The sequence below is a fragment of the Hyperoodon ampullatus genome (genome assembly GCF_949752795.1).
Source record: "Hyperoodon ampullatus genome assembly, chromosome: 3".
Classification (NCBI taxonomy): Eukaryota; Metazoa; Chordata; class Mammalia; order Artiodactyla; family Ziphiidae; genus Hyperoodon; species Hyperoodon ampullatus.
Genome location: NC_136916.1, coordinates 168031802 through 168054963, shown reverse-complemented (window position 1 = coordinate 168054963; position 23162 = coordinate 168031802). Strand labels below are relative to the sequence as shown.

The 23162-nt window shown below is 47.8% G+C and overlaps 1 protein-coding gene across 8 annotated transcripts in view; it reads left to right on the top strand.

The window, feature by feature from the left end:
• Window positions 1–23162, top strand: part of FBLN5 (fibulin 5) — a gene marked incomplete at both ends in the record, with an annotated part of 83920 nt that overhangs the window by 46753 nt on the left and 14005 nt on the right. For 4 of the 8 annotated variants that reach the window (XM_079699782.1, XM_079699780.1, XM_079699784.1 and 1 more), the window contains 3 exons: window positions 12773–12895; window positions 15732–15848; window positions 19414–19533. The exons of 1 other annotated variant lie outside the window; for it this stretch is intronic. In XM_079699782.1, coding sequence (XP_079555908.1) covers window positions 12773–12895; window positions 15732–15848; window positions 19414–19533 — 360 coding nt within the window. The remainder of the gene's footprint in view (window positions 1–12772; window positions 12896–15731; window positions 15849–19413; window positions 19534–23162) is intronic. 3 more of the 8 variants (XM_079699781.1, XM_079699779.1, XM_079699778.1) reach the window with 1 other exon arrangement.

Below are 23162 nucleotides of genomic sequence, written 5' to 3'. Positions count from 1 at the left end.
CTAGGTCCTTGTTAAGTGTTTCTTGTATTTTCTGCATTCTATTCCCAAGATTTTGGATCATCTTTACTATCATTACTCTGAATTATTTTTCATGTAGACTGCCCATTTCCTCTTCATTTGTTTGGTCTGGTGGGTTTTTACCTTGCTCCTTCATCTGCTGTGTATTTCTCTGTCTTCTCATTTTGCTTAACTTACTGTGTTTGGGATCTCCTTTTCACAGGTGGTATGTTTGTAGTTCCTGTTGTTTTTGGTGTCTGCCCCCAGTGGGTAAGGTTGGTTCAGTGGGTTGTGTAGGATTCCTGGTGGAGGGGGCTGGTGCCTGTGTTCTGGTGGATGAGGCTGGATCTTGTCTTTCTGGTAGGCAGGACCATGTCCAGTGGTGTGTTTTTGGGTGTCTGTGACCTAATTATGATTTTAGGCAGCTTCTCTGCTAATGGGTGGGGCTGTGTTTCTCTCTTGCTACTTGTTTGGCATAGGTTGTCCAGCACTACAGCTTGCTGGTCATTGAGTGGAGCTGGGTCTTAGCATTTAGATGGTGATATCTGGGAGAGCTTTTGCTGTTTGATATTACATGGAGCTGGGAGGTCTCTGGTGGACCAATGTCCTGAACTCAGCTTTCCCACCTCAGAGGCACAGGCCTGACACACAGCCAGATCACCATGACTCTGTCCACCACATGGCTCAGAAGAAAAGGGAGAAAAAAAGAAAGAAAGAAAGAAAAATAAATAAATAAAAATAAAATGCAATTATTAAAATAAAAAATTAAAAACTATTAAAAATAAAAATAATTAAGAAGTAATTTTAAAAAGAAAAATGAAAAAAGAAAGAAGAGAGCAACCAAACCAAAAAAGAAATCCACTGATGATAACAAGTGGTAAAAACTATACTAAACAAACAAACAAACAAACAAAAAGGACAAACAGAACCCTAGGAAAACTTGTAAAAGCACAGCTATACAGACAAAATCACACAAAGAAGCATACACATACACACTCACAAAAAGAGAAGAAGAAAAAAATATATATCTATACATAAAAAAAGGAAGAGAGCAACCAAATCAATAAACAAATCTACCAATGATAATAAACTCTCAATACTAAACTAAAATAAACATAAAACCAGAAACAAATTAGATGCAGAAAGCAAACCCCAAGTCTACAGTTGCTCCCAAAGGCCACCTCCTCAATTTGGGATGACTCATCCTCTATTCAGGTATTCCACAGATGCAGGGTACATCAAGTTGACTGTGGAGATTTAATCTGCTGCTCCTGAGGCTGCTGGGAGAAATTTCCCTTTCTCTTCTTTTTTTCACACAGCTCCTGGGGTTCAGCTTTGGATTTGGACCCGCCGTGTAGGTTGACTGAGGGCATCTGTTCCCGCTCAGACAGGACGGGGTTAAAGGAGCCACTGATTCGGGGGCTCTGGCTCACTCAGGCCGGAGGGAGGGAGGGGTACGGATGCGGGGCGAGCCTGCGGCAGGAGAGGCCAGCGGGACGTTGCACCAGCCTGAAGTGCGTTGTGCGTTCTCCCGAGGAGTCGTCCCTGGATCACGGGACCCTGGCAGTGGCGGGCTGCACAGGCTCCCGGGAGGGGAGGTGTGTATAGTGACCTGTGCTTGCACACAGGCTTCCTGGTGGCGGCAGCAGCAGCTTTAGCATCTCATGCCCGTCCGCGCAGATAGCCACGGCTTGTGCCCGTCTCTGGAGATCGTTTAGGTGGTGCTCTGAATCCCCTCTGCTCGCGCACCCCGAAACAATCGTCTCTTGCCTCTTCGGCAAGTCCAGACTTTTCCCCGGACTCCCTCCCGGCTAGCTGTGGCGCACTAACCCCTTCAGGCTGTGTTCATGCCGCCAACCCCAGTCCTCTCCCTGGGATCTGACCTCCGAAGCCCCGAGCCTCAGCTCCCATCCCCGCCCATCCCAGCGGGTGAGCAGACAAGCCTCTCGGGCTGGTATCCTCTGTTCGGGAATCTCTCCGCTTTGCCCTCTGCACCCCTGTGGCTGCGCTCTCTTCTGCGGCTCCGAAGCTTCCCTGCTCCGCCATCCGCAGCCTCCGCCCACGAAGGGGCTTCCTAGTGTGTGGAACCCTTTCCTCCTTCACAGCTCCCTCCCACTGGTGCAGGTCCCGTCCCTATTCTTTTGTCTCTGTTTATTCTTTTTTCTTTTGCCCTACCCAGGTACGTGGGGAGTTTCTTGCCTTTTGCGAGGTCTGAGGTCTTCTGCCAGTGTTCAGTAGGTGTTCTATTGACACATGTAGATGTATTTCTGATGTATCTGTGGGGAGGAAGGTGATCTCCATGTCTTATTCCTCCACCATCTTGAAGGTCTCTCGAAATATTTATATTCTTAATCACTTGCTTGCCTGCTGCTTGTAACTTGTTATGTTGAAAGAGCCATCTGCCACTCCCCTCCCTTGTCCTAGGGTTCCAGGAATGGGTGTCTGTGAAGGAAGTGTTCCCCTATGTCACTGTCCATGGTCAAGACCTGGCCTCACCTCCCAGATGTGGGACACTCGCTGTTATGTGTTCCCATAGCCATCTGCAGTGCTCTCCACACTGGTTTCTGTTCACCGCCTGCCTTCCCCACTAGCCTGCAAGTCCTAGGAGGGCAGGTGATGGTGGCCCCCTTTCAGAGGCAGGGAAGCAAATGCAGGCCAATGACATATACATGGGTGCCCCGGTTAGTTAGTGATGGAGTCAGAAGTGGTAGCAGAGTCTCTGACCCCGGCGTGGGGAGGAGAACACATGCAGATTCCATTCTCGTGCTCTGAGAGGGACTGGCAGTGAGTGTTTGCTGCTGACGACAGGCTGATCGATTCCTTGGGGTGAATTTGCATACCTGGGTAATCTCACAGCCTGCACCAGGCCAAGGGTTTGGTCCTGAGCCTGCAAAATGGATTGGGCTGGTTGTGCCCTAAGGGGTCCTGCTGGTGCCCATTTTCAGGCCAGGAAAGTGTGTATCTTTTCTCTCCTCTGATGGTCCTTCCTCCTGTGATTGTTGAGAATAAACTTCTTCCTCGTCTGAGATGTACGGCTCTTTAGGAGGAAGGAGGAAACATAACTCACTCCATCAGGCCAAGCACATGGCGTGTCAAAGCCTCTGGAGGTTGAGGACACTCTCAAATCAACCCTGGGCAAAGACTGGGATGGGGGTGAGGCCCCGGGCACTACAGGTGGGGGCCTGAGGCTCTGCTGGGCAGGTGCTGTTCCCAGACATCCTCCATCCCACGGCGTGAGACATGGGGCCACCGAAGACGTGGTTGGCCCAACTGGCTTCCTCTCCTGTCCTGTGGTGTAACTGACTTCCCCCTCTTGCCTTCAGAAAAGTCCAAGGACAAAGTATCTTCATTTCCAGTATCATTCACTTCCATGCTCTCCATCCCACCAGGCACTATGTTAGGTGCTTAGGGCACAAATGTGAATGAGACCCATTTCTCGTTTTCCAGGAACTCGCAGTTTGGTGGAGGGAGATGGAGCCCTGCACAGCTAATTCTGTCATGCAGTGTGAAATGCTGTAAAACCAGATGTGTTTAATTAGCACATGTGTGAGTATAAATGTAGGCTTGACGTGCTCTGTTGCCGAGGTGTAAAAAGAAAGCTGTGTGGTTTCTAAGGAGGGGAGTGAAGTGTTGAGCAGTGGGGCCCCATGATCGTTTCCATGTCTTGGATGATTCTGGAGGTTGTGTTTCACTTGTTTCCAGCAGGAGAGATTGGAGGCCGGCAGACTAGTACGGAGTTATTCCAACCATTTAGAGAAAAGACAGCAAGGCCTTGGAATATTGGGTGGGTAAGGGAAGGAAAGAAAGAATTTGCAAAATTTCCAGAAGGGGAATTGTGTGAGAGTAGGGTTTGGGGGGAAGGACTTAAGGATGGCTGAGCTTTCTAGCCCCAGGTTCAGGAAAACGGTGACACCGTGAACTGAGACAGCATCAGGAGAGAAGGGTATGGGGGAGGAATATGCTCAGAGGGAATGGGGAGCCAGAGCCTATGGGGAGATGTGGTGGAGATGACGTGATTTAAGAGCTATAGTATTTATAGACTGCGTTCCTGAACAAGGGATGGTCTGTATTGAAGGAAAAACATTGTCTTTGCTCCTAATTGGAATCTTTTGTACTTTTTGTCATCACTTTGGGGGCAGTATTGCCAAGAACTTAGTTAAGATTCAGGGAACTGAGTTAACTCTTAGGAAATCAAAACACCACCAGCAAACTGAAAGGAGGAGAACCTTCTGAAGGAACACAGTGCTCTGGGCCCAGCCACTGCAGGTGGACATGAGTAATGGCTGGGTCTGTAGCACCAGGAAAGCATTTTTTAGACTGTGGTTTAGGCTGTGCTGAGAACTTCTTGAATAAGACTCTAAAAATCACAATACTATTGTAACCAGCAGGTTTGATCTTAGGTTAGGAATTGCCAGCTTGACTTTTGAACACTTAGTTCCCCCCTAGACTCTCCTGAACAGCTTCTTAAACTCTGAGTAAGTTGCATGGATACAGAACCAAGCATCACCCACAATAATCTAGCACCTTGCCTCTCGAAGTGTGGTTCCTGGGCCAGCAGACTTGGAACTTAGAAATGCAGAATTGACCAAATTAGTGCCTGCATTTCAACAAGATCCCCACTGATTCATATGCACATTAAAGTTTAAGAAGTACTGGTCTGGCACAGCAAGTTCCAGACATGGTTTTACATTGGAATCATTTAGGTAACTTTAAACAGCTTTCCAAGCCTCCACCCTAGACTTTCTGATTTAGCCCAGCGATTCTCTTGTGTAGCTAGGTTTGGGAACCACTGACTTGTATAGTTTCAAAAATCCTTCTCTGTTGATGGGCAACTGGCAGGACTTTTGGTAAATGGCAATCTAGTTTGAGCTCCATGTTTGTCTGGTTTATAATCACAATAATGGCTAAAGCCTCATGCCCTTTAAAAAAGTACCATGTCAGGCTTCCCTGGTGGCGCAGTGGTTGAGAGTCCGCCTGCCGGTGCAGGGGACACAGGTTCGTGCCCCGGTCTGGAAAGATCCCACATGCTGCGGAGTGGCTAGGCCCGTGAGCCATGGCCACGGAGCCTGCGCGTCCGGAGCCTGTGCTCCGCAACGGGAGAGGCCGCAACAGTGAGAGGCCCACGTACCGCAAAAAAAAAAAAAAAAAAAAAAAATACCATGTCTACATTGGCAATAAGCAGCCTTGTCCCCTTACTCTCAGGACAATTTGACGCATGATGCTCAAGAAGGAACACATATGTCACTAACCCCTCGCTCCCACCCCACCCCTGGAACTGCAGTAACAATTCATACATTGTCAAAAGTTGAATGAGCAAAAAACTTTAAAAAAATTAAAAAGTTGAATGAGATTAGCCAATTCCCTGCCCAGTTTGAAAGCAGCTAAAGTCAGCTGATGTTTACCAAGTGCTCTGGATGAAAATAATTACCCAAGAACCAAACAATGTGACCCCTATTAGCTGCATACTTTGTTTCTGTAGAAGGTCACAGCTAGAAGGGCCTTTCAGAGCTCTCCTCCAAGTTCTTGCTTTATGGATAGAAAAATAGAATCCATGGAGAGGTTGGAAGCTACAGTCCAGCTGGTTTCATCCAGAAGGAGAGGATTTTTGGTTGTTTGGAAAATGGACCATGTATTTGTTCCCTAATTAGAGGCACAAAATGAGCAAGCTTTGTATTCTAAGCTTGATATCAAGGATTGGGAAAAATGCTGTAAACACAGAAAAATCTGGCTCCTGATGACTGCCCAGGACCCATAAGACACATGGAATGCAGATGTTCTGGGAATTCAACAAGCAAGTTCTCAAATGCTGAGATCTTTAATTAAGCAGGTGTTTGGGAAGTCTGTCCTGTCTGTGTAGCTTCCAGCCTTCACTGAGGTCGTCTTGCTGAAAATTGGCCCTGATCCAGCCCAGCAGCAGGCCTAAAACTGGCTTCAATTGGAGGCGTTGGAATGTGCCTTGTTATTTTCTTCTTTCTTATCAAGCCCCATTAGCTTGAGCGAGGAAGGAACAAAAACGGGCTGGGAAAACATGTTGTTTCACTGGGTAAAAATTTACTACCAAGGAAGTGATTCGGCCGTGTCCAAAAAAGGACTCGTGGAGGACTTTGGAAAGGTGCAGTTTTCCAAAGGTTTTTTGACAGTTTCTCCCAGTGTCACCCAATGAGAATGTTTCCCTTTGGCTGATGGCCGTTCTCACTCAAGAACGGAGACATTCAGCCGAGGGTGTGTACACAGGCTCACAGAGTCAGCCCTGCCTTATTGACAGTATTGGAGAAAAGAAGATAGAGGAGGAGGGAAGAATCGTGGTGTTAAGGTTGATCACATTTGGCTGTGGAATTCAGGAAGACACACGTACCCTTAGGCTTTCGGACGTCTACAGTTACAGAATCATAGCTGGATTTATAGATGCCAAAGTGCGTAGGTGGAGCCTGAGACCCCACAAAGGAATGTACCCTCCTCTTTTCACCTCTTGTCTCAATCTCCTGTCATGTGTCCCGGGCTCTGGGGGGAGAAGGCTCTAACTGTGTTGGAACTGTAGAACTAACCATGTCTCACAGCCGACTGAGTGCTGTCATCGTGGTGTCTTCTGAATCCCAGGACAAAGCCTGCAGCAGGCAGAAACCAAGCTTCCCCTATCTTTCTCAGCTGTTAGAAACAGCACCTCACTGGGGAAGGGAACTATAATTTCCTGGGCACCTCCTATGTGCCAGGCAATGACGATGGGACCCGTGAACAGGTTGATTTGTGAACTCTCATGGCAGCCTAGGAGGCAGGCTGCTGCAGCTCTATTTTGCAGAGCATCTGAGCATCCCTGAGATCAATCAACTTGTCAGTAATATTCAGTTATTAAGTGCAGGAGCCTGGATTCACACTCAGCTCTGCCTGCCTCTCAAAGTTCTTATTTTTTTTACCCAGTAGCCCTTTCTGGGGAAGTCTCAGCCCTTTGGTCTTTTTTTCTCTTAGGCTTTAGTGCTGGCAGAATGGCTTAGGAAATGTTCTCCCTGTGAGCATGGGGGAACCATTAGTTTTTGTTTTGTTTTGCTTTGTTTTACCATTTTTAAAGGATATTTATTTCAATGAGAATTTGTGTTATGAAAACAGTTAAACTATTTTCCCTTGAACTTTTAGGAATGCTGAAATGTAAATGCATGTAGGTATATAATATGTACATTCAAATATAATAAGTAGCTGGCATACATATGCATATTATTTGTATTCAAACATATTCATGCATATTTATAGCAGTACGTTGTCCATTATACCTGCCGGTAGAGATTTTTGTATAACAACCTGTGAGTTAACCCTAAGATCATACTTGGAACCATTAGTTTTATGGGGGACAGAAAAGTGGGTTGTATGCTGAGAACTAACCCACTCCCAAGGAAGGACATATAATAGGCATAAACCAATAGCATGGTAGTCACGATGCCCTGTGAGAACTCCGTCTGACAAGAGAGAGGGGGGACCTGCCAATCACCACTTGCCTCCATCCAGACTCCTGCTCCAAGGGCTAAACCTTCGAGCAGCTTTGTAGGCTGTGGCCTTTTCTCATGTTGTCCCTTAAGTCAGCCTGGAAAGTGGCAGTGGGTCGGGGGGGGAGTGGTGGTGGTGGTGGGATGAATTGGGAGATTGGGATTGACATGTATACACTAATATGTATAAAATAGATAACTAATGAGAACCTGCTGTATAAAAAAATAAATAAAATTAAAAAATTTTTAAGAAGATTCTAATTTTATTTTTTTTCACTGTAGTTGATTTACAATGTTGTGCCCATCTCTGCTGTACAGCAAAGTGACTCAGTTATACACATATAGACATTCCTTTTTTTAAATTTTCTTTTCCATTATGGTTTATCACAGGATATTGAATATAGTTCCCAGTGCTATGCAGTAGGACCTTGTTGTTTATCCAACCTATATATACTAGTCTGCATCTGCTAACCCCACACCCCCGGTCCTTCCCCCCGCCCCCACCCCTCTTCCCTTTGGCAACCACAAGTCTGTTCTCTATGTCTGTGAGTCTGTTTCTGTTTTGTAGATAGGTTCATTTGTGCCATAGTTTAGATTTCACATATAAGTGATACCATATGGTATTTGTCTTTCTCTTTCTGACTTCACTTAGTATGATAATCTATAGTTGCAGTCATGTTGCCACAAATGGCATTATTTCATTCTTTTTTATGGCTGAGTAGTATTCCATTGTATACGTGTACCACATCTTCTTTACCCATTCATCTGTCGATGGACATTTAGGTTGTTTCCATGTTTTAGCTATTGTGAATAGTGCTGCTATGAACATAGGGGTGCATGTGTCTTTTTGAATTATAGTTTGGTTTGGGTATATGCCTGGGAGTGGGATTGCTGGGTCATATGCTAATTCTATTTTTAGTTTTCTGAGGAACATCCACACTGTTCTCCATAGTGGCTGCACCAACTTACATTGCGATCAACAGTGTGGAAGGGCTCCCTTTTCTCCACACCCTCTCCAGCATTTGTTATTTGCAGACTTTTTAATGATGGCCATTCTGATCCCTGTGAGGTAGTACCATGTTGTAGTTTTGATTTGCATTTCTCTAATAATTAGTGACGTTGAGCATCTTTTCATGTGCCTACTGGCTATCTGAATGTCTTCTTTGGACAAATGTCTATTAAGGTCTCAGCCTGGAAGATTCTGTTCCTTTTGTTGTTCCAGTTTGTTGGGCAGGTGTATTTTGCAGTCTGAGCCCAGTTCCTCCACCTGGCAACCCTGTGAGATCTTGACTGGACTGGAAGGATGTTCTTCACTCACACTGCCTTAGCACACCTGCTGGGAACATGGGACACAGCTATCGGTGTGACATCCTAAATGAGTATCCCTGCCATGCGGGCTGCTGTCCCAAGGCCGGGAGCTCACTTCTGCCTTCTGGAAGGGTGTCAAGGAAATGAGTTTGACTGGTTTGAGGACTTTCCTAAGTGAGCAGTTGTTGTTTGAGATTGAGAGTGTAATTGAAGGCCACCCTGGGGATGTCTGAAGGAAGGGGTGACAGCTCAGAGCTGCGTGGGGCAGCAGAGCTGTGCTGCTCAACATGGAGGATGATTTTTTCCTGGGTAGGCACAGTGCTGGGCTTTGATCTGGTTTTGGAGATGTCAGTGAGCACTGTCCTTCAGTTGCCAGGGTGCTGGTCGCCTGGACGTTGGGAAGATGTTGTCCCAGCTGGGGAGAGATGAGCCATGGCTGCTGTGCTGGAATCCTCGAAGGGCCCAGGCAGCTGCCTAGGGCCACAGCCCCCTGGAAGGACCCTCTGCTTCCGGGAACCATACAGCTAGAGGGACTGCACTCGACACCAGCTCTCCCAGTGGCCTAGAAATTTAGGAGGACACACACACACACACACACAGTAGAACATAAAGAATTAATAAGTGAATGAGTACATGAATGATTGAACGAACCCAGCATTCTTTTCTCTTCAGGGACGTTTCCTAAACATCCCACAGAAAAGGAAAGGAGTAACAGGCATGGTTTGCGTCCAAGGATAATGACACTTACTCAGGTTGCCGTAACTTGTACTTTTCCACTGATGCAGAAAAGGCCCCTTTGCCAAAGAATGTCCTTGGAGTGTTCGACGTACTTTTCCTTCTGTTATTTAAGTCAAATGTATTTAATGTAAGCAATTCAGCTGTGAGCTGGAATGTGTGATAAGTCTTTTAGCCTCGAGTGGAACCCACAGCATGAACTTACCCAGTTTCAGCCCCACAGGTATGCAAGCTGATGGGGGTTTTTTTTGGGGTGGTGGTTTTCAAAGTCCATGCACTTGTCAGCAAGTTGGCTGGGAAAAGCTTGTCTGGGGGCTCAAAGGCCTTAATGTTTGTTGCCCATGTGTTCATTCATTCATTCATTCACCAAATAATTACTAAACATTTACTATGGACCCAGGTTAAACCAGGTTTGTTTTTAATTTTTAATTTTTGTCTGTGTTCGGTCTTTGTTGCTGTGCGTGGGCTTTCTCTAGTTGTGGCAAGCAGGGACTACTCTTCGTTGCAGTGTGCGGGCTTCTCATTGCAGTGACTTCTTGTTGCAGAGCACGGGCTCTAGGCGTGAGGACTTCAGTAGTTGTGGCAAGCGGGCTTCAGTAGTTGCGGCTCACAGGCTCTAGAGCGCAGGCTCAGTAGTTGTGGCTCGTGGGCTTAGTTGCTGTGCGGCATGTGGGATCTTCCCGGACCAGGGCTTGAATTCGTGTCCCCTGAATTGGCAGGTGGATTCTTAATGACTGTGCCACCAGGGAAGCCCCAGGTATGTTTTGAGGATATAAAGATGGGACATACATCCCCCAAAGACTCCAAACTTATTGAGTTCTTAAAATATATTTATGTTGACAATCCAATGTCAGTTGATTGATTCAACCCATTCAATCATTCAATCAATCAATTCAAGTAGTTTTTTGAACGTACATCAACAGAAATGTGGTATAACTGAGTTAATTCTTTAACTCAGTAAAAGTGGTGGAGTTTTTTTTTTAAAACAACTTTAGAGATTTTGTTTCTGGATTTGAATAGTTTGCACGTGCCTGTGTGTGCACATGTGCAAACACATTTAGACCTCACATGACCTTCTGAGCCCCGTCTGGTCCCCTCCTGAGCATTTGGTTCCTCTGTGCAGGGCTTTGGGGGCACGTCGTGTGCACCCAGTTTACACAAACACAGAGCCTTGGGAACTTGCTATCAGCAAGTCTCTCTAACAGCTCTGTTGCCCCTTAAGTCTCCCTCACCCTGCGTTCCCCTTGAAGCAGGAAAAAGAGCACAAATTCCTAAGGCAATGTTGTTCCCAGGGTACAATGGCCATCTGTCACTTCCTGCTGAAAAAATGTAAATATGTGCTGGCCAATAGTGGTGTTGTTTATTATCACAGGCTTCCATATGGATTTGAGCAGGAGCGGCTGCTGGCCAAGCATTATTGGCCGGTTCCCCTGGGAGGCTTTGCTGGGTGGGCAGACCTGGGGCTGGAAGCGAGGCCCAGGGCAAAGGCAGGAGCTCTTGCAGCTGAGAACGGCGGTGGGTCTTTGCCACCGAGGCTGCACGTCGTCACGTGTCAGGGTGGAGCAGAGGCTGCTGCCACCCTGGAAGTGGGTTCTTGGAGGTGGTCCATGTTTCGCAGGCTGGAGCCTGGTTCCACACGATGCCCAGACACCTGGTCATTGGGGGTGGGATGGGAACGGACCAGTGTCGTTGGTGTTGACCAGTGATGCAGATGGTGGTGGCTTGTGGTGGTGTCGCTTGGAGCCTGGAGACCATCGCTTACCTGGCTGAATGTTTCACTGGACCCTCTGTGCTTGCTTCCTGAGTGCACCCCTGTGCTACCCAAGGAGCTTACACTTTGGAATCCTAGGTGCCCCCCAGCCCCACCGCAGTCTGCCATCTGTGATGTCAAGCGGCAGACAATTTTCCAGGTGGGGCAGGAAAAGGCAGCAAAAGCTCAGCCCTCTCTCCTCTGCTTGACCTGCCTGGGCCACGCAGTGTGACCTCTGTCACTCCTGCACAGAGGGGGTTGGGAGGCCGGCAGGTGGGGAAACCTGGACTTGGCTCTGGCCTTGGTGATTCAGCATCTTGAGCACCGTTTTCCCATCTGTAAGTGGGGGTCACCAGCTCACCGCATGGAGCGATTGTGAGAATAAATGAGGAGTCGGGCGCACTGCGCAGGCTCAGTGAAGTGCAGTTTTTAATGTTATTTCCAATGGCACGACGGTCCGTTCTGGAGAGGCAGGGAAAAAGGATAGATGAGCAAACTCTGCCTGTAGTGAGGAGGGGGCAAAAGGCAGGAGCCCTAAAGTGCAGGCAGGTGAGGGCAGGAGTGATGAGGAGAGGTGGGGCCTGGCCAGGCGGATCCAGGGTGCTGGGTGAATCCCTTCATAGCCAAAGGTTTAGGGGGTCTTGTCCTTTAGGTCAAAGTGAGAGCGTGGTGTCAGGAGGACCGCTTATAGGATTGAGCACTCTTTCTAAAGTGCAGTGTGGGGAGAAAGAGAAGAAGGATTCGTGTCAGCTGAAACAGGTCTGAGTGCTGTGTACACCAGATGAGAAATGTGGCCATGAAAACAACTTGGTCTGTGTGCTCTGAGCTCCCAGTTAAGGGAACGGGACCAACCGACTTGGACATAAGTACCTGCACACTGGCAGACAGATGGGGACGCAGCAGCTTGGAGAAACCCAATGTAAGCAGAGGGCAGCAAGAGATCAGCCCTCGGAGCTCTGGCGTGGAAGGAAGACTGGAGGGCTCTGGGAAGCTTCATGAAGGAACAGGAGCTCTACGTTGAAAGATTTTTGGGCATGGATGCAATCAAGTGACTTGTCTACAAGATTCCGCTGGCGAGGGACGTTTCTTTTTCTTCTGTTATGTTCTCAGTGGTGTTTATCATAGCTCTGTGTGCACAGCAGGTACACAACAGACCGGTTTAATATGTGAATGGGTAAACCTAATACAAAATGCATTTCTAAACCAAGTAATGGTTGAACTTGCTTTCAGAGAAAGATGGGCTAGGATGGCAGAAAAGTGCTTAAGGATGTGTGTTCTCTTTTTGGCCATTTCCCTTGTGGATTTCCAGGGAGCAGATTGGCCCCGCCCCCTCTGAAAAGGTCAGGGTCTCCTAGTGGTACCTGTTAGGGAGGTGCTTCCGTCTCCTTGGATATAACCCAGGGATATTATCAACTGCCTCCCAGCCAGACAAGCAAGCAGCTGGCGCCTCTAGTGGCTGCAGGGCTTTAAACATGTAAGTGACATTCTTTGGAATATGTCTGTGTTACAGACGTGGACGAGTGTGCAACAGATTCCCACCAGTGCAACCCTACCCAGATTTGCATCAACACAGAAGGAGGGTATACCTGCTCCTGCACTGACGGCTATTGGCTGCTCGAAGGCCAGTGCTTAGGTAAGAGCTCTGTGGGCTACACAGAAACTCTTGAGCGTTAATGCTTGTGTCGGGTGTAGTGAAATGTGGGCATGGCTGGTGGTCTAAGGGCAGCGGGCTTCTCTTTGGGGGTGGGAGAAGCAGAATCAGTTGTCACCATCACTGCATCCCTGCATGTCGTCCTCAGAGTTTTTGAATGTACTTTTCAAGGGTTCATGTTTGATTCTACCTAGACCTTCCTTCTGCCTTTAGGAAGTCGATAACCAAGGCAGGAAATGATAGAGGTGAGGGTTATTCTGTCCCAGTTAGAAATCATACCAAGAGAAGGGAATTCTTGCTCAGTCATAGAAATGTCCGAAGTCTCAAATGTGGATCAGCGGATTCTGGTCTAATATCATCTCCTCCTAATACCCCATCACAGCCCCTACCCCACGCCCACCCTACTAGCTGTGGTCTTTTTTTAAGGAGTCAGTCAGCACCAATTGAGAATTTTGTCTCTTGCGGTTGGCATCGGCTATATGATCTCTCTGTTTATTTTTACTGGAGGGCTGTTTTCCTTTCTTCTCCTCTAGTTTTTAGTTTAGCCAAGTGACTGAATTCATAGCAATCTCTAGCTGTCACTTCAGTTTCTCTCTGTAGGGTGAGATTTCTTTGCTGTTTTCTTGGAAAAGCCCTACTAGTTTAAATCCTCTACGATGCTATTCTGTCTCCCGGAAGTCAGTCCTGGAGGAGCTGAGAAACAAATCCAAACAACATCATGGAAACAAACAAACAACAAGGTTCTTCTTTCCAGGTCTTTCTTGATTGAAACTGAGCTGAGGTCTCCTCTAGAGCCCTGTCCAAAGCATCCTGGGGTCTGACAAGCCAGCCTAGACTTGACTTGGTTCTTCTTTCCAGGCACCAAAGAGCTGGCTGCACATGGGCATTTGTAAATATGATGATTGCTTTGCATTTTAACCAACCTCAGCTATTATGGAAAATTTGATGCCACTGATTTGAACATAAGCAGACCAGTGTGAGTTATTTGTATGGGAAGTCAGTATGTAGAATTTCAGAGCTGGAAGGGGTGTTAGATATTATGTCATCCAACTTTTATAGAGTTGGAAACTGAGACTCAAAGAAGAGGAACGTGTTGGACAAAGTTAGAGTGAGTTGGTCTAAAATCTGTCTCCTGTTTCTCAGTCCAGTTTTTTCCACCACAAGAAGGTGCTAGAGAGAACCAGGTGACCAGGACATACAGGCCAGATTACAGAGACCTTGGGGCCAGGAAACCTCTCCCTATCTGAGTGGGAGCAGTAATTGGGACATTCCTCTACCGGGGGGGTTGTTCTCTTCCACAGAGCATGAAGCTTTGGGAGGCATGCTCCTGGAGGCCTGACGTGGCGCCGCATGCATGGCCTGCTTACCCTTTACATCCAAAGTGAAGACCTTTCCTCAGTATGGGCTAAACTCATGCCTTCTCTCAGCCAAACTCTTCTTTCTCTTTCAAAATGCAAATTCCATAGCCATCACCACCCCCTCTGTGCGACTTTGGAGGCATTGCTTTGGCAGAAAAATAAGGGGCTGGGAATCGCCTTTCTTCCAAGGTACCCCTAGGCAGAAGATGCCCTCTTTTCCCCCTGCTGCCTCCCTGGCTTGGGGACATGCCCGACTGCACCCACGTAAGAGGTCAGGATCAGCAACTGCACAAGTCAATGTGCTTTATAAGCAGGAGCTGCATGGCACTTGGTGGGCAGTGGGGTGAGCCAGGTTAGAAGTAGCTGCGACTCAGAGATGAAACAGAATGACCAGGGCAGGGCATGGTTCCTGAGGAGGGCTGACCAGTGAGTAAGGTGGAGATGGGGTCCTTTTTGGCAGTAGGTGGTAGAAACCAGGCACAGAGACAAGTTCTGAGCTGGCCTTCGGAGCCCTTGGTGGACCCTGGTTCCAAAGGAAGTGGGGTACCAGAGGGGGAACGTTTAGGGGGAGGTGAGGATGAAATAAGGACCAGTTATAGCTATTGTCAGGTGAGACTTGGTCCGCACCTGGGGGCTTCATTCGAAACACCCTATCCTGCAGGAGTGAGTTCTCCAGCTGTCAGCCCGTCAGCCCATCAGCTTGGGGTATTGAGAAGTGTTTTCCCAGTGACATCAGCCTCCCTGTTGACTGGTACATGTCAGCGTGGCTCTGCTAAAAGGAACCATTCACCCACATAGCTGCTTGCTCAGGAAAGGCCAATCAGGGCTTGGAAGAGGTGTGTTTATCCAGAGTTTTATTTCCGCTCTGCTACAAGGAGGAGATCCAAGGCCAGCTCCGGCATCCTTGTGTTCCTGGATTCATAGGTCTCCAGACCACAGTGCTACCCAGCTTGACCTGGCCTACACTCACTCTTGTTCCTGACAGCTGGACATATTCATTATTAGTGGAGCTGGCAAAGAGCCTACAGGAGCCAGGCTATGGATTCCTCTTACACTTTAAGCCAACTTGTCCCTTTCCAGGGCAATGACACGTTTAAGTAGGATCTTAGAGTGACTCTTGGTGTTGGATAAACCTTAGCGTTAAATCTTAGATTTGCATAAAATCTTAGAGGCCATCTTGACCAATGTTCCACTCTAAGCAGAAATTTCTTCTACAGCTTTCAATATAGGTTCAGGTGTTCATAGCACTGAGATGGGTCAGAGAGGATGGTAGAGAGATTGAGCCCGAAATCCAGAGGGCATCACCACCCCTGACACTTAGTAGGTGCTGTTGTTGTGTTCGTTCCCCTATGCTTCCCTTTGTGATCCTGCTCCAGAAGAGACAGGCAGTAATGATGCTGGGGTGGCATCGGTGATTGAGAAGAAAAAATATCTTACCTTGCTTGCAATTCTGTTTCCAGACATTGATGAATGTCGCTATGGCTACTGCCAGCAGCTGTGTGCGAATGTTCCTGGATCTTATTCTTGTACGTGCAACCCTGGTTTCACCCTCAACGAGGATGGAAGGTCTTGCCAAGGTATGTGATGTGAATGATAACTGGAACACAATGTGAAACCCTAGATGCTGTCTTCTTCAGAGTCTGACAGTTTATGTTGGTGGGAAACACTGTTGTTAAAGTGTATTTCCACTCATTGTCACTGCCTGCCCATCCCACTGTTTACGGAAACCTGAGATCCTAACTGAGGTTATGTGAAACATGTCAGAATGTCCTCTGAGTATTGCTGAAATTAGAACCACAGTCATCCACCAGCTGGGAGCTTATGATTTCATGGATTTGCTTCTCTCTTTGTATCTGCTATCCACAAGTAGCCTTGCCAGCTTTTTTGGCCAATCAGAAATGTTCTCACATGTCCTATAGCCTGAGTTCAATTCCTGAGGCCCAAAGAGAGATGAGGAGAGAGGGCTCCTGATTCTGGATGAATTGCGAAATACTCAGGTACACTCTATGCAGGGTTTTCACGGGCAACTTTGATGCCTCTCCGTACAGTTTCCCCTCACCCGTGTTAGGAGGGCCTGTTATTTAGCAGAGCGTCCGGAGGTGGTGGTCACTTCCCCTACAACCCAGCAATCCCTGCAGTAACAGAATGAAAGACACAAAGGCATTTTCTGACTTTCACATGATCACTTCAAATACAGATAGGTAAGAAAAACGAGTTCCAGGCCTATTGCCTCCATCTGAAGGTTTCTTCTGCTCAGGAAGTGAGTGGGGGACTTAAGACCCAAGAATCAGTGCAAGTCCTGCCTGGCCTCAAGCTCCCCGCCCCCAGCCCGCTGCCCAGGCCTCCAGGCCCTGGCAGCTGCCCCATCCAGGGTGGAGGCAGCGCCGGAGACTCAGAATGAGGTCTTTGTTTGGAGCCTGTCACCAGGTTTTGCAGGATCCATTTCCTTGTCACACCATTCGAGGTCTGGCTGGCAGGCTCCTGGCCAGCTACTTGGAGGATATTATGTCTCCATTAGTTTAATCGTATCTAAATCATTGGGTAAACAGGAAGGCATCAGCGTTAAAGAGTTGGATCCTGGATTCTTTCTAAGTTTCTCTTCCAAAGTTGGTTCTGCTGCTTGTTCCAAGAAGTCTCGACCGTGTTGCTCTCGCCAGGAGAATTCATTTTCTTTTGAGAGCAGAGCCTGGGCTGGAGGTTGAGGGAGCTGATAGAGCAGGGAGCAGGCACCTGGCTCCTTTGCTGCTGTGATAAGCAGCTTAGAGCAGATGCAGACTTCTCTGTGCCAGGGCTGGATGCTCGAGTTGCCAGCCCAGGTTTTCCCCCAGCGCCCACTAAGGAACAGCCACGCACAGAAGAGCCAAAAGGCCCATGTGTCCTTCAGGGACCGGCCTTTGACGAGGAACAGTTAACATACCTGGCAGTGCCAAGTCCAGCAGTGTGATAAAGCAGCAGGCACGGCCTCCAGGCCTGGACACTGGGCACTTGGCCACTGGGATATTGCATCAGCAGGGCCTGCGGCAACACAGGATGTTACATACTCTGGCGAGCTTTTGTATTCCTAACACCTCAAGCAAGGAAGAGTGCTTTGCCCTCCCTCTTCAAAACACTGTCACGTTTGTTCATTTCACTGAACTCCAACAATAACCTTATGAGGTAGGCAGGGCAGATGAGGAAATCGAGGCTCAGAAAGGTTAAGCAACTTGGCCAGAGTCACACAGCTCTGAGATGAGTGTAGAGCCTAAGGGTCCAGCCTTCCTGTCCAGCAAGTTGGAGTGGGATGTGGTCTTCTCCCAAAGGACTCCGAAGGGCATTTGCGCACGTGTGCATGCCAGGGCTGGCAGGAGAGGGCAGCCAGGGCCCCAGGGAGCAGAAGCACAAGCAGCTGAGAGCTGTGAGAGGGTGGGCCATAAGCTCATTCACCTTGCATGGCCAGCATCTGGCCGGAAGCCGAGGACTGCAGCCCTTAATGCTCATTAGTGCTGTTCTGCCTGAACTTGCACTCGACAGCCTGGCACCATGACATTTTCCTGGCCTCCTGGGTGGACAGCCTCTAGACTCCCATTGGGCACCAGTGGAGACTGGTATCTCACTGGACCCTCCATGCATGGCCACCCTCCATGCATGGCCATCTGTTTTTTCTTTCCCCTCTGAAAGTTTCAAAAATGCCAGGAAGCAGGAGCTGTGTGGGCCTGGGATTGCCCTCTTCTTTAAGAAAAACTTCTCAAGCCACTTACCTTTTAGCTCTGAAAGCCCTCAAATCTCTGTTAAGAGTCTCCAGAGGTTAACCTGGACTTTGAAGGGGATACAAATTCTCTCAGCTGGGCTTCCCTGGTGGCGCAGTGGTTGAGAGTCCGCCTGCCGATGCAGGGGACATGGGTTCGAGCCCCGGTCCAGGAGGATCCCACATGCCGCCGAGCAGCTGGGCCCGTGAGCCATGGCTGCTGGGCCTGTGCGTCTGGAGCCTATGCTCCACAACGGGAGAGGCCACAGCAGTGAGAAGCCCGTGTACCGCAAGAAAAATACAACAACAAAAAAAACAGAGGTAAACATCTTTGTTGACATATAATTGACATAAAATGAACTGCACTATTAAAGGTACATGATTTCATGCACTTTGACCCCCATGAAACTATCACCAACTCAAGATAATGAATATTCCATCACTCCTAAAGTTTCCTTGTACCCCTTTGTGGTCTTCTCCTTATTCTACTGAACTTGTAACATGGGGTGATGGTCCTGAAACAGGGCTCTAAGTATCCTGTGAGTGTGAGATCATTTTGTAATAATCAGTGACATTATTTCTGAGTAACTGTCCTAGCCAGCTCAGGCTGCCATGACAAAATACCATAAACTGGGTGGCTTAAACAACAGAAATTTATTTTCTCACAGGTGGGGAGGCTGAAAGTCCAAGGTTAAGGTGCCAGCATGGTTGGGTGCTTGTGAGGCTTCTCTTCCCATCCTGTAGGTGGCCGCCTTCTCCCTATGTCTCACATGAAAGAACAAGAGCAAGCTCTCTGGTGCTTCTTTTTTATAAGGGCACTAATCCCATCATGAGGGCCCCACCCTATGAGTTCATTTAACTTAAATTACCTCCTAAAGGCCCCATCTCCAAATATCATCACATTTGGGGGTGAGGGTTTTAGCATATGAATTTTGGAGGGGACACAATTCAGTCCACGGCAGTAATGAATAGAGTTATTATTTAAATTGTCATGATTATTTACCTCTTTACCTGGAACTTCAAAGTCAATGGAGGTGAGGGAAGAGCTAATTGGGGATGAATTCAGTCGGTGATGGGAAAGAGCAGGTGTTGCCTAGAAATTCCCGTCGGTGAGCCTTGGAGAGTGGACTTCCTAGGAGGTGTATACGTGTACCTGTGTATACATGTATATGATATGTATACATGCCATTTCCACCCTTCCCAGCTTGCAACCCCAGAAGGGACATATGAATGGAGGCCCTGGTTCTTCAGTGAGCACTTTGGGGTCTGAGCTCTCCATCTGATTGGTCCTAGATGGAGTGTGCCTGTGGATCTGGTCTCCTAGTGGTAGTAATTTTGTTGCTGGTGCCTTTTACTGCCTGGTTAGTACAAACGTTCTGTTGTGGGAATGGTTGGTGATGTGCTTTGGTTTTCCACAGATGTGAACGAGTGTGCAACTGAGAACCCCTGCGTGCAAACCTGCGTCAACACCTATGGCTCTTTCATCTGCCGCTGCGACCCGGGATATGAACTTGAGGATGATGGAGTTCATTGCAGTGGTAATGGGCTTGGCGTTGGAGACTTCCACCTGTACTAGGGGCACAGGGCCGGGGGCTTTCTTCACAGGTGTTTCCTCTCATTTCCCAGACACATCTCCAGTTTGGGACATTTTCCAGTGCAGTGGGTCACAACCACACAAAACAGAGATGAGTCACTTCCCGAAAGGTGGAGTGCAGTCCCATGTCCTTGTCATTTGACCCTTAGTGCAAAAATCAGTGGAGCTACCTTTTAGGGTCTGACATGACATTGAAGAGGAAAAGGAGTTGCCTAATATCCCATGTTGGGTTGAGTTATATGTCCTCACCCAGCACTGAGTCAAGTCTTGGGGGTAGTTCAAATAGTACTAATAGAATAATAGCAAGAATAAGAGCAAGTCTCACAGGGTAGGGTTGGGAGGGGGAGTGTTGAATGAATGAGACTGTGTATGTAAACTATTAAAATCTCTACACTCAGTGCCTAGCTCCAGCCCTGGCACACTGTGAGCATGCAATAACTAGTTTGTAAATCAACTAATGAATGATTGGATGTTGAACGAGTAAAATCTTAATTTGTTGTGAAAACATAGATGGCTCTGTTGACCTTTCTCAAATTCCTTCCAAGCCCAAGAAACTATGACTCTGCCCGAGCTAGCGTATGGACACTATTATAACTTTCTTAGAAACGTGTAAACTCTTGTAAACTTCTTGAGAATAGAGACAGCATCTTACTCATATTTGTTCCTGTAGCATCCTGCACAGAGCCACGTACAGCTCGTCCTTTGCTTAATTTTTCCTTCTTTTCTTTCTTGCCCTATTTTTTGTAAATGTTGAATTAAACTCTATTCCATCCAGTTTTAGCATCAACAGCAATTGTAAATGATCACAGTACAAATTAATGATGCTTCCCTGTATTTTTCAAAATGAGTGGGCCATACCCGAGGGTGTGAAAATCTTTTTGTCCTCCAGAGTGGAAAATTTCCTAATCCTGGGTTTCATGAATGGGACTTGTGTAATAGCTTCACTTAGGACTGGAGTGTTCTAGGGACAGAATTCTCTGAAACAAATGAACACTTCTCCCCAGGGCCAGGAAAGCCAGAGCTGCAAGTAGGCAGTTACAGAGAGCCTTAGATCGATTAAATGTCAGTCCCAGAAACAGCCATAAAATACCCTCAGTCATGAAAAGCTACTTTCTTCCTAGATTTCACCGCCCGCCCCCTTCCTCCTGCCATGGCACTCCTTTGGGGAATCTGGGCCAAGGAACTAAAAGGTGGAAAGTTTAGCATGATGAGATGGGATTATTCATTTTTGGAGAATTGTCTGCCCATCCACAGATGGTTATCGGCCACCTGCACAGGAGGTATGGGAGAGCGACTGTGGAATCAGACGGAGCCAAGTTCAAAGTCTGGTTCTCCTGTTTAGTACTTTCCCTGGCCAAGTCACTTCCTGAGCCTCAGTTTCCCCATTTGTTACAAAACAAACAAACACCTTCACAGGGTGCTCATAAAGATTAAATGAGCTGTAGTAACTAAGTGTCATTATGTGTTAACTTACTTTCTCTAAGTGTAGGTGTGAGGGACTTTTGGCTTTTCAAGAAGCCATCCTTGGTGGTTTGGCAAAGATTTTCAGTTGACTCACTTTAACCAAAATGGCCGGCTTCTCCACGTTCACCACGATGCCCACTTTCTTGTCCACTGCGGGCTTTAGGGCTGGCCCAAGAGTAGGCAGGGATGTTTTCAGGGAGTTTGCTGTCTCTCCCCTCCTACTTACTGCCTTTCTGTGCTGCTTGTTTGGCCCCCAGGAACTGTTACCTTCACTGTGTTATCCCAGCTGGTGGGGCCCCTCTGTGCAGCCCCAGACCCTTCCTAGCCGTGTCCCTTAGAGATTTGCTAAGTGAGCTGACCCTGGAAACCATGGTGGGTTCTCATGTGGATGTGTGAAAATGGCCTCATGTGGGCTCCCTGCCAGAACCAGCCTTGTATTTCAGCTTTTGTATTTCAAGTGGAGGATGGAGACACAGCCCTTAGTAAAGTCTGGGGATTTTGACCGAGATAAACTGAGCGGGTCTGTTAGGTGGAGATGGGTGCTACCCTCTCCATCTGCACTGGGGCTAGCCCCGCTCAGGGGATTTCCCACCCCTAGGACTCCCCAGATCCACCAGTTTGAAGTCCTGAGCATGATTTACATTTAGGGAGACATTATGGCACTGTGCTGACAAGTGTAGGATCTGGAGGGCCGCTGGCTGGGTTCAAATCCCAGCTTTCCTGCTTACTCAGTATCAGGAATTTAGTTAAGTTACCTAACTTCTGTGAGCCTCCATTTTCTCTCTGTAAGGTGTGGTTAGTAATTGCACCTCCTTCTAGGGCCGAGGTGAGGATTAAATAAAATGAGGCATGTAAAGCATCTAAGCCAGGGCTTGCTACATAGCGAGCTCTCAGGAAATGACAGGTTTTACCACTGCTTCTACTAAAGGTATGAATGGAATCTACAAGTTTAACAGAAATAAGCAGGACACTCTCTGTTAGGTTGGCTGGGGCCAAGACCAGACTCTCTGAGGCTCCCGGGGAGCTGGAGGCGGGCAGGACAGAGCAGATGTGACTCACTGAGTGTGAGGGTTTTTTTTTTTAACATCTTTATTGGAGTATAATTGCTTTACAATGTTGTGTTAGTTTCTGCTTTATAACAAAGTGAATCAGCTATACATATACATATATCCCCGTATCTCCTCCCTCTTGCGTCTCCCTCCCACCCTCCCTATCATTTAAATTTTCAAGTCAGCCTCCCAATTCTGCTGGCTCATAACCTGTCGCCCAAAGGCCCCTGGGAGAAAAGGGAAGGAGTTTTTCCCTCTCGAATGTGAGAGACGTCAGGCATGTAACCCCTGGAATTATCAGATGGTGGAGAAGGAGCCTCACGTGCGCTGACACCCTCTCTGGGTGATTCCAGAGAGCAATCCGAGGACACGGCACATGGGGAAAACAGAGAAAGCAAGTTTTCGGGAAACAACAAATGAAAGAAAAACATGTTTTCTTTGGCGTACTTATCGCATGAGGCTCAAATGGGGGCTCTGTTGCCAAACGCTGTGTGTGATGAAGAGTTGGCTTTTCTGGAACGCCTGCTTCTGCATCAGCGGCCACAGTCTAAAAGTTCTATGGCTCCCCCTTTACATCCCCACCTCTGCGGCTGGAGAGTTGGCCCAGCGCCAGGTCCCACGTCCCAGGGATCATCTGAGGCAGGAGGGCCACCCCATGCCACTCCAGTTTTCTCTTTCAAGGAGGTTTTTGGACACAATGAAGTTCTTTTTGTTTGTTTGGTTTTTTGTTTGTTTGGTTTTTAAATGTAATTTCTTTTTTTTTTTAAACCCCACATTTGTTTATTTATTTATTTTTGGCTGTGTTCGGTCTTCGTTTCTGTGCGAGGGCTTTTCTCTAGTTGTGGCAAGTGGGGGCCACTCTTCATCGCGGTGCGTGGCCCTCTCACTATCCCGGCCTCTCTTGTTGTGGAGCACAGGCTCCAGACGCTCAGGCTCAGTAGTTGTGGCGCACGGGCCTAGTTGCTCCGCGGCATGTGGTATCTTCCCAGACCAGGGCTTGAACCCGTGTCCCCTGCATTGGCAGGCAGATTCTCAACCACTGCGCCACCAGGGAAGCCCT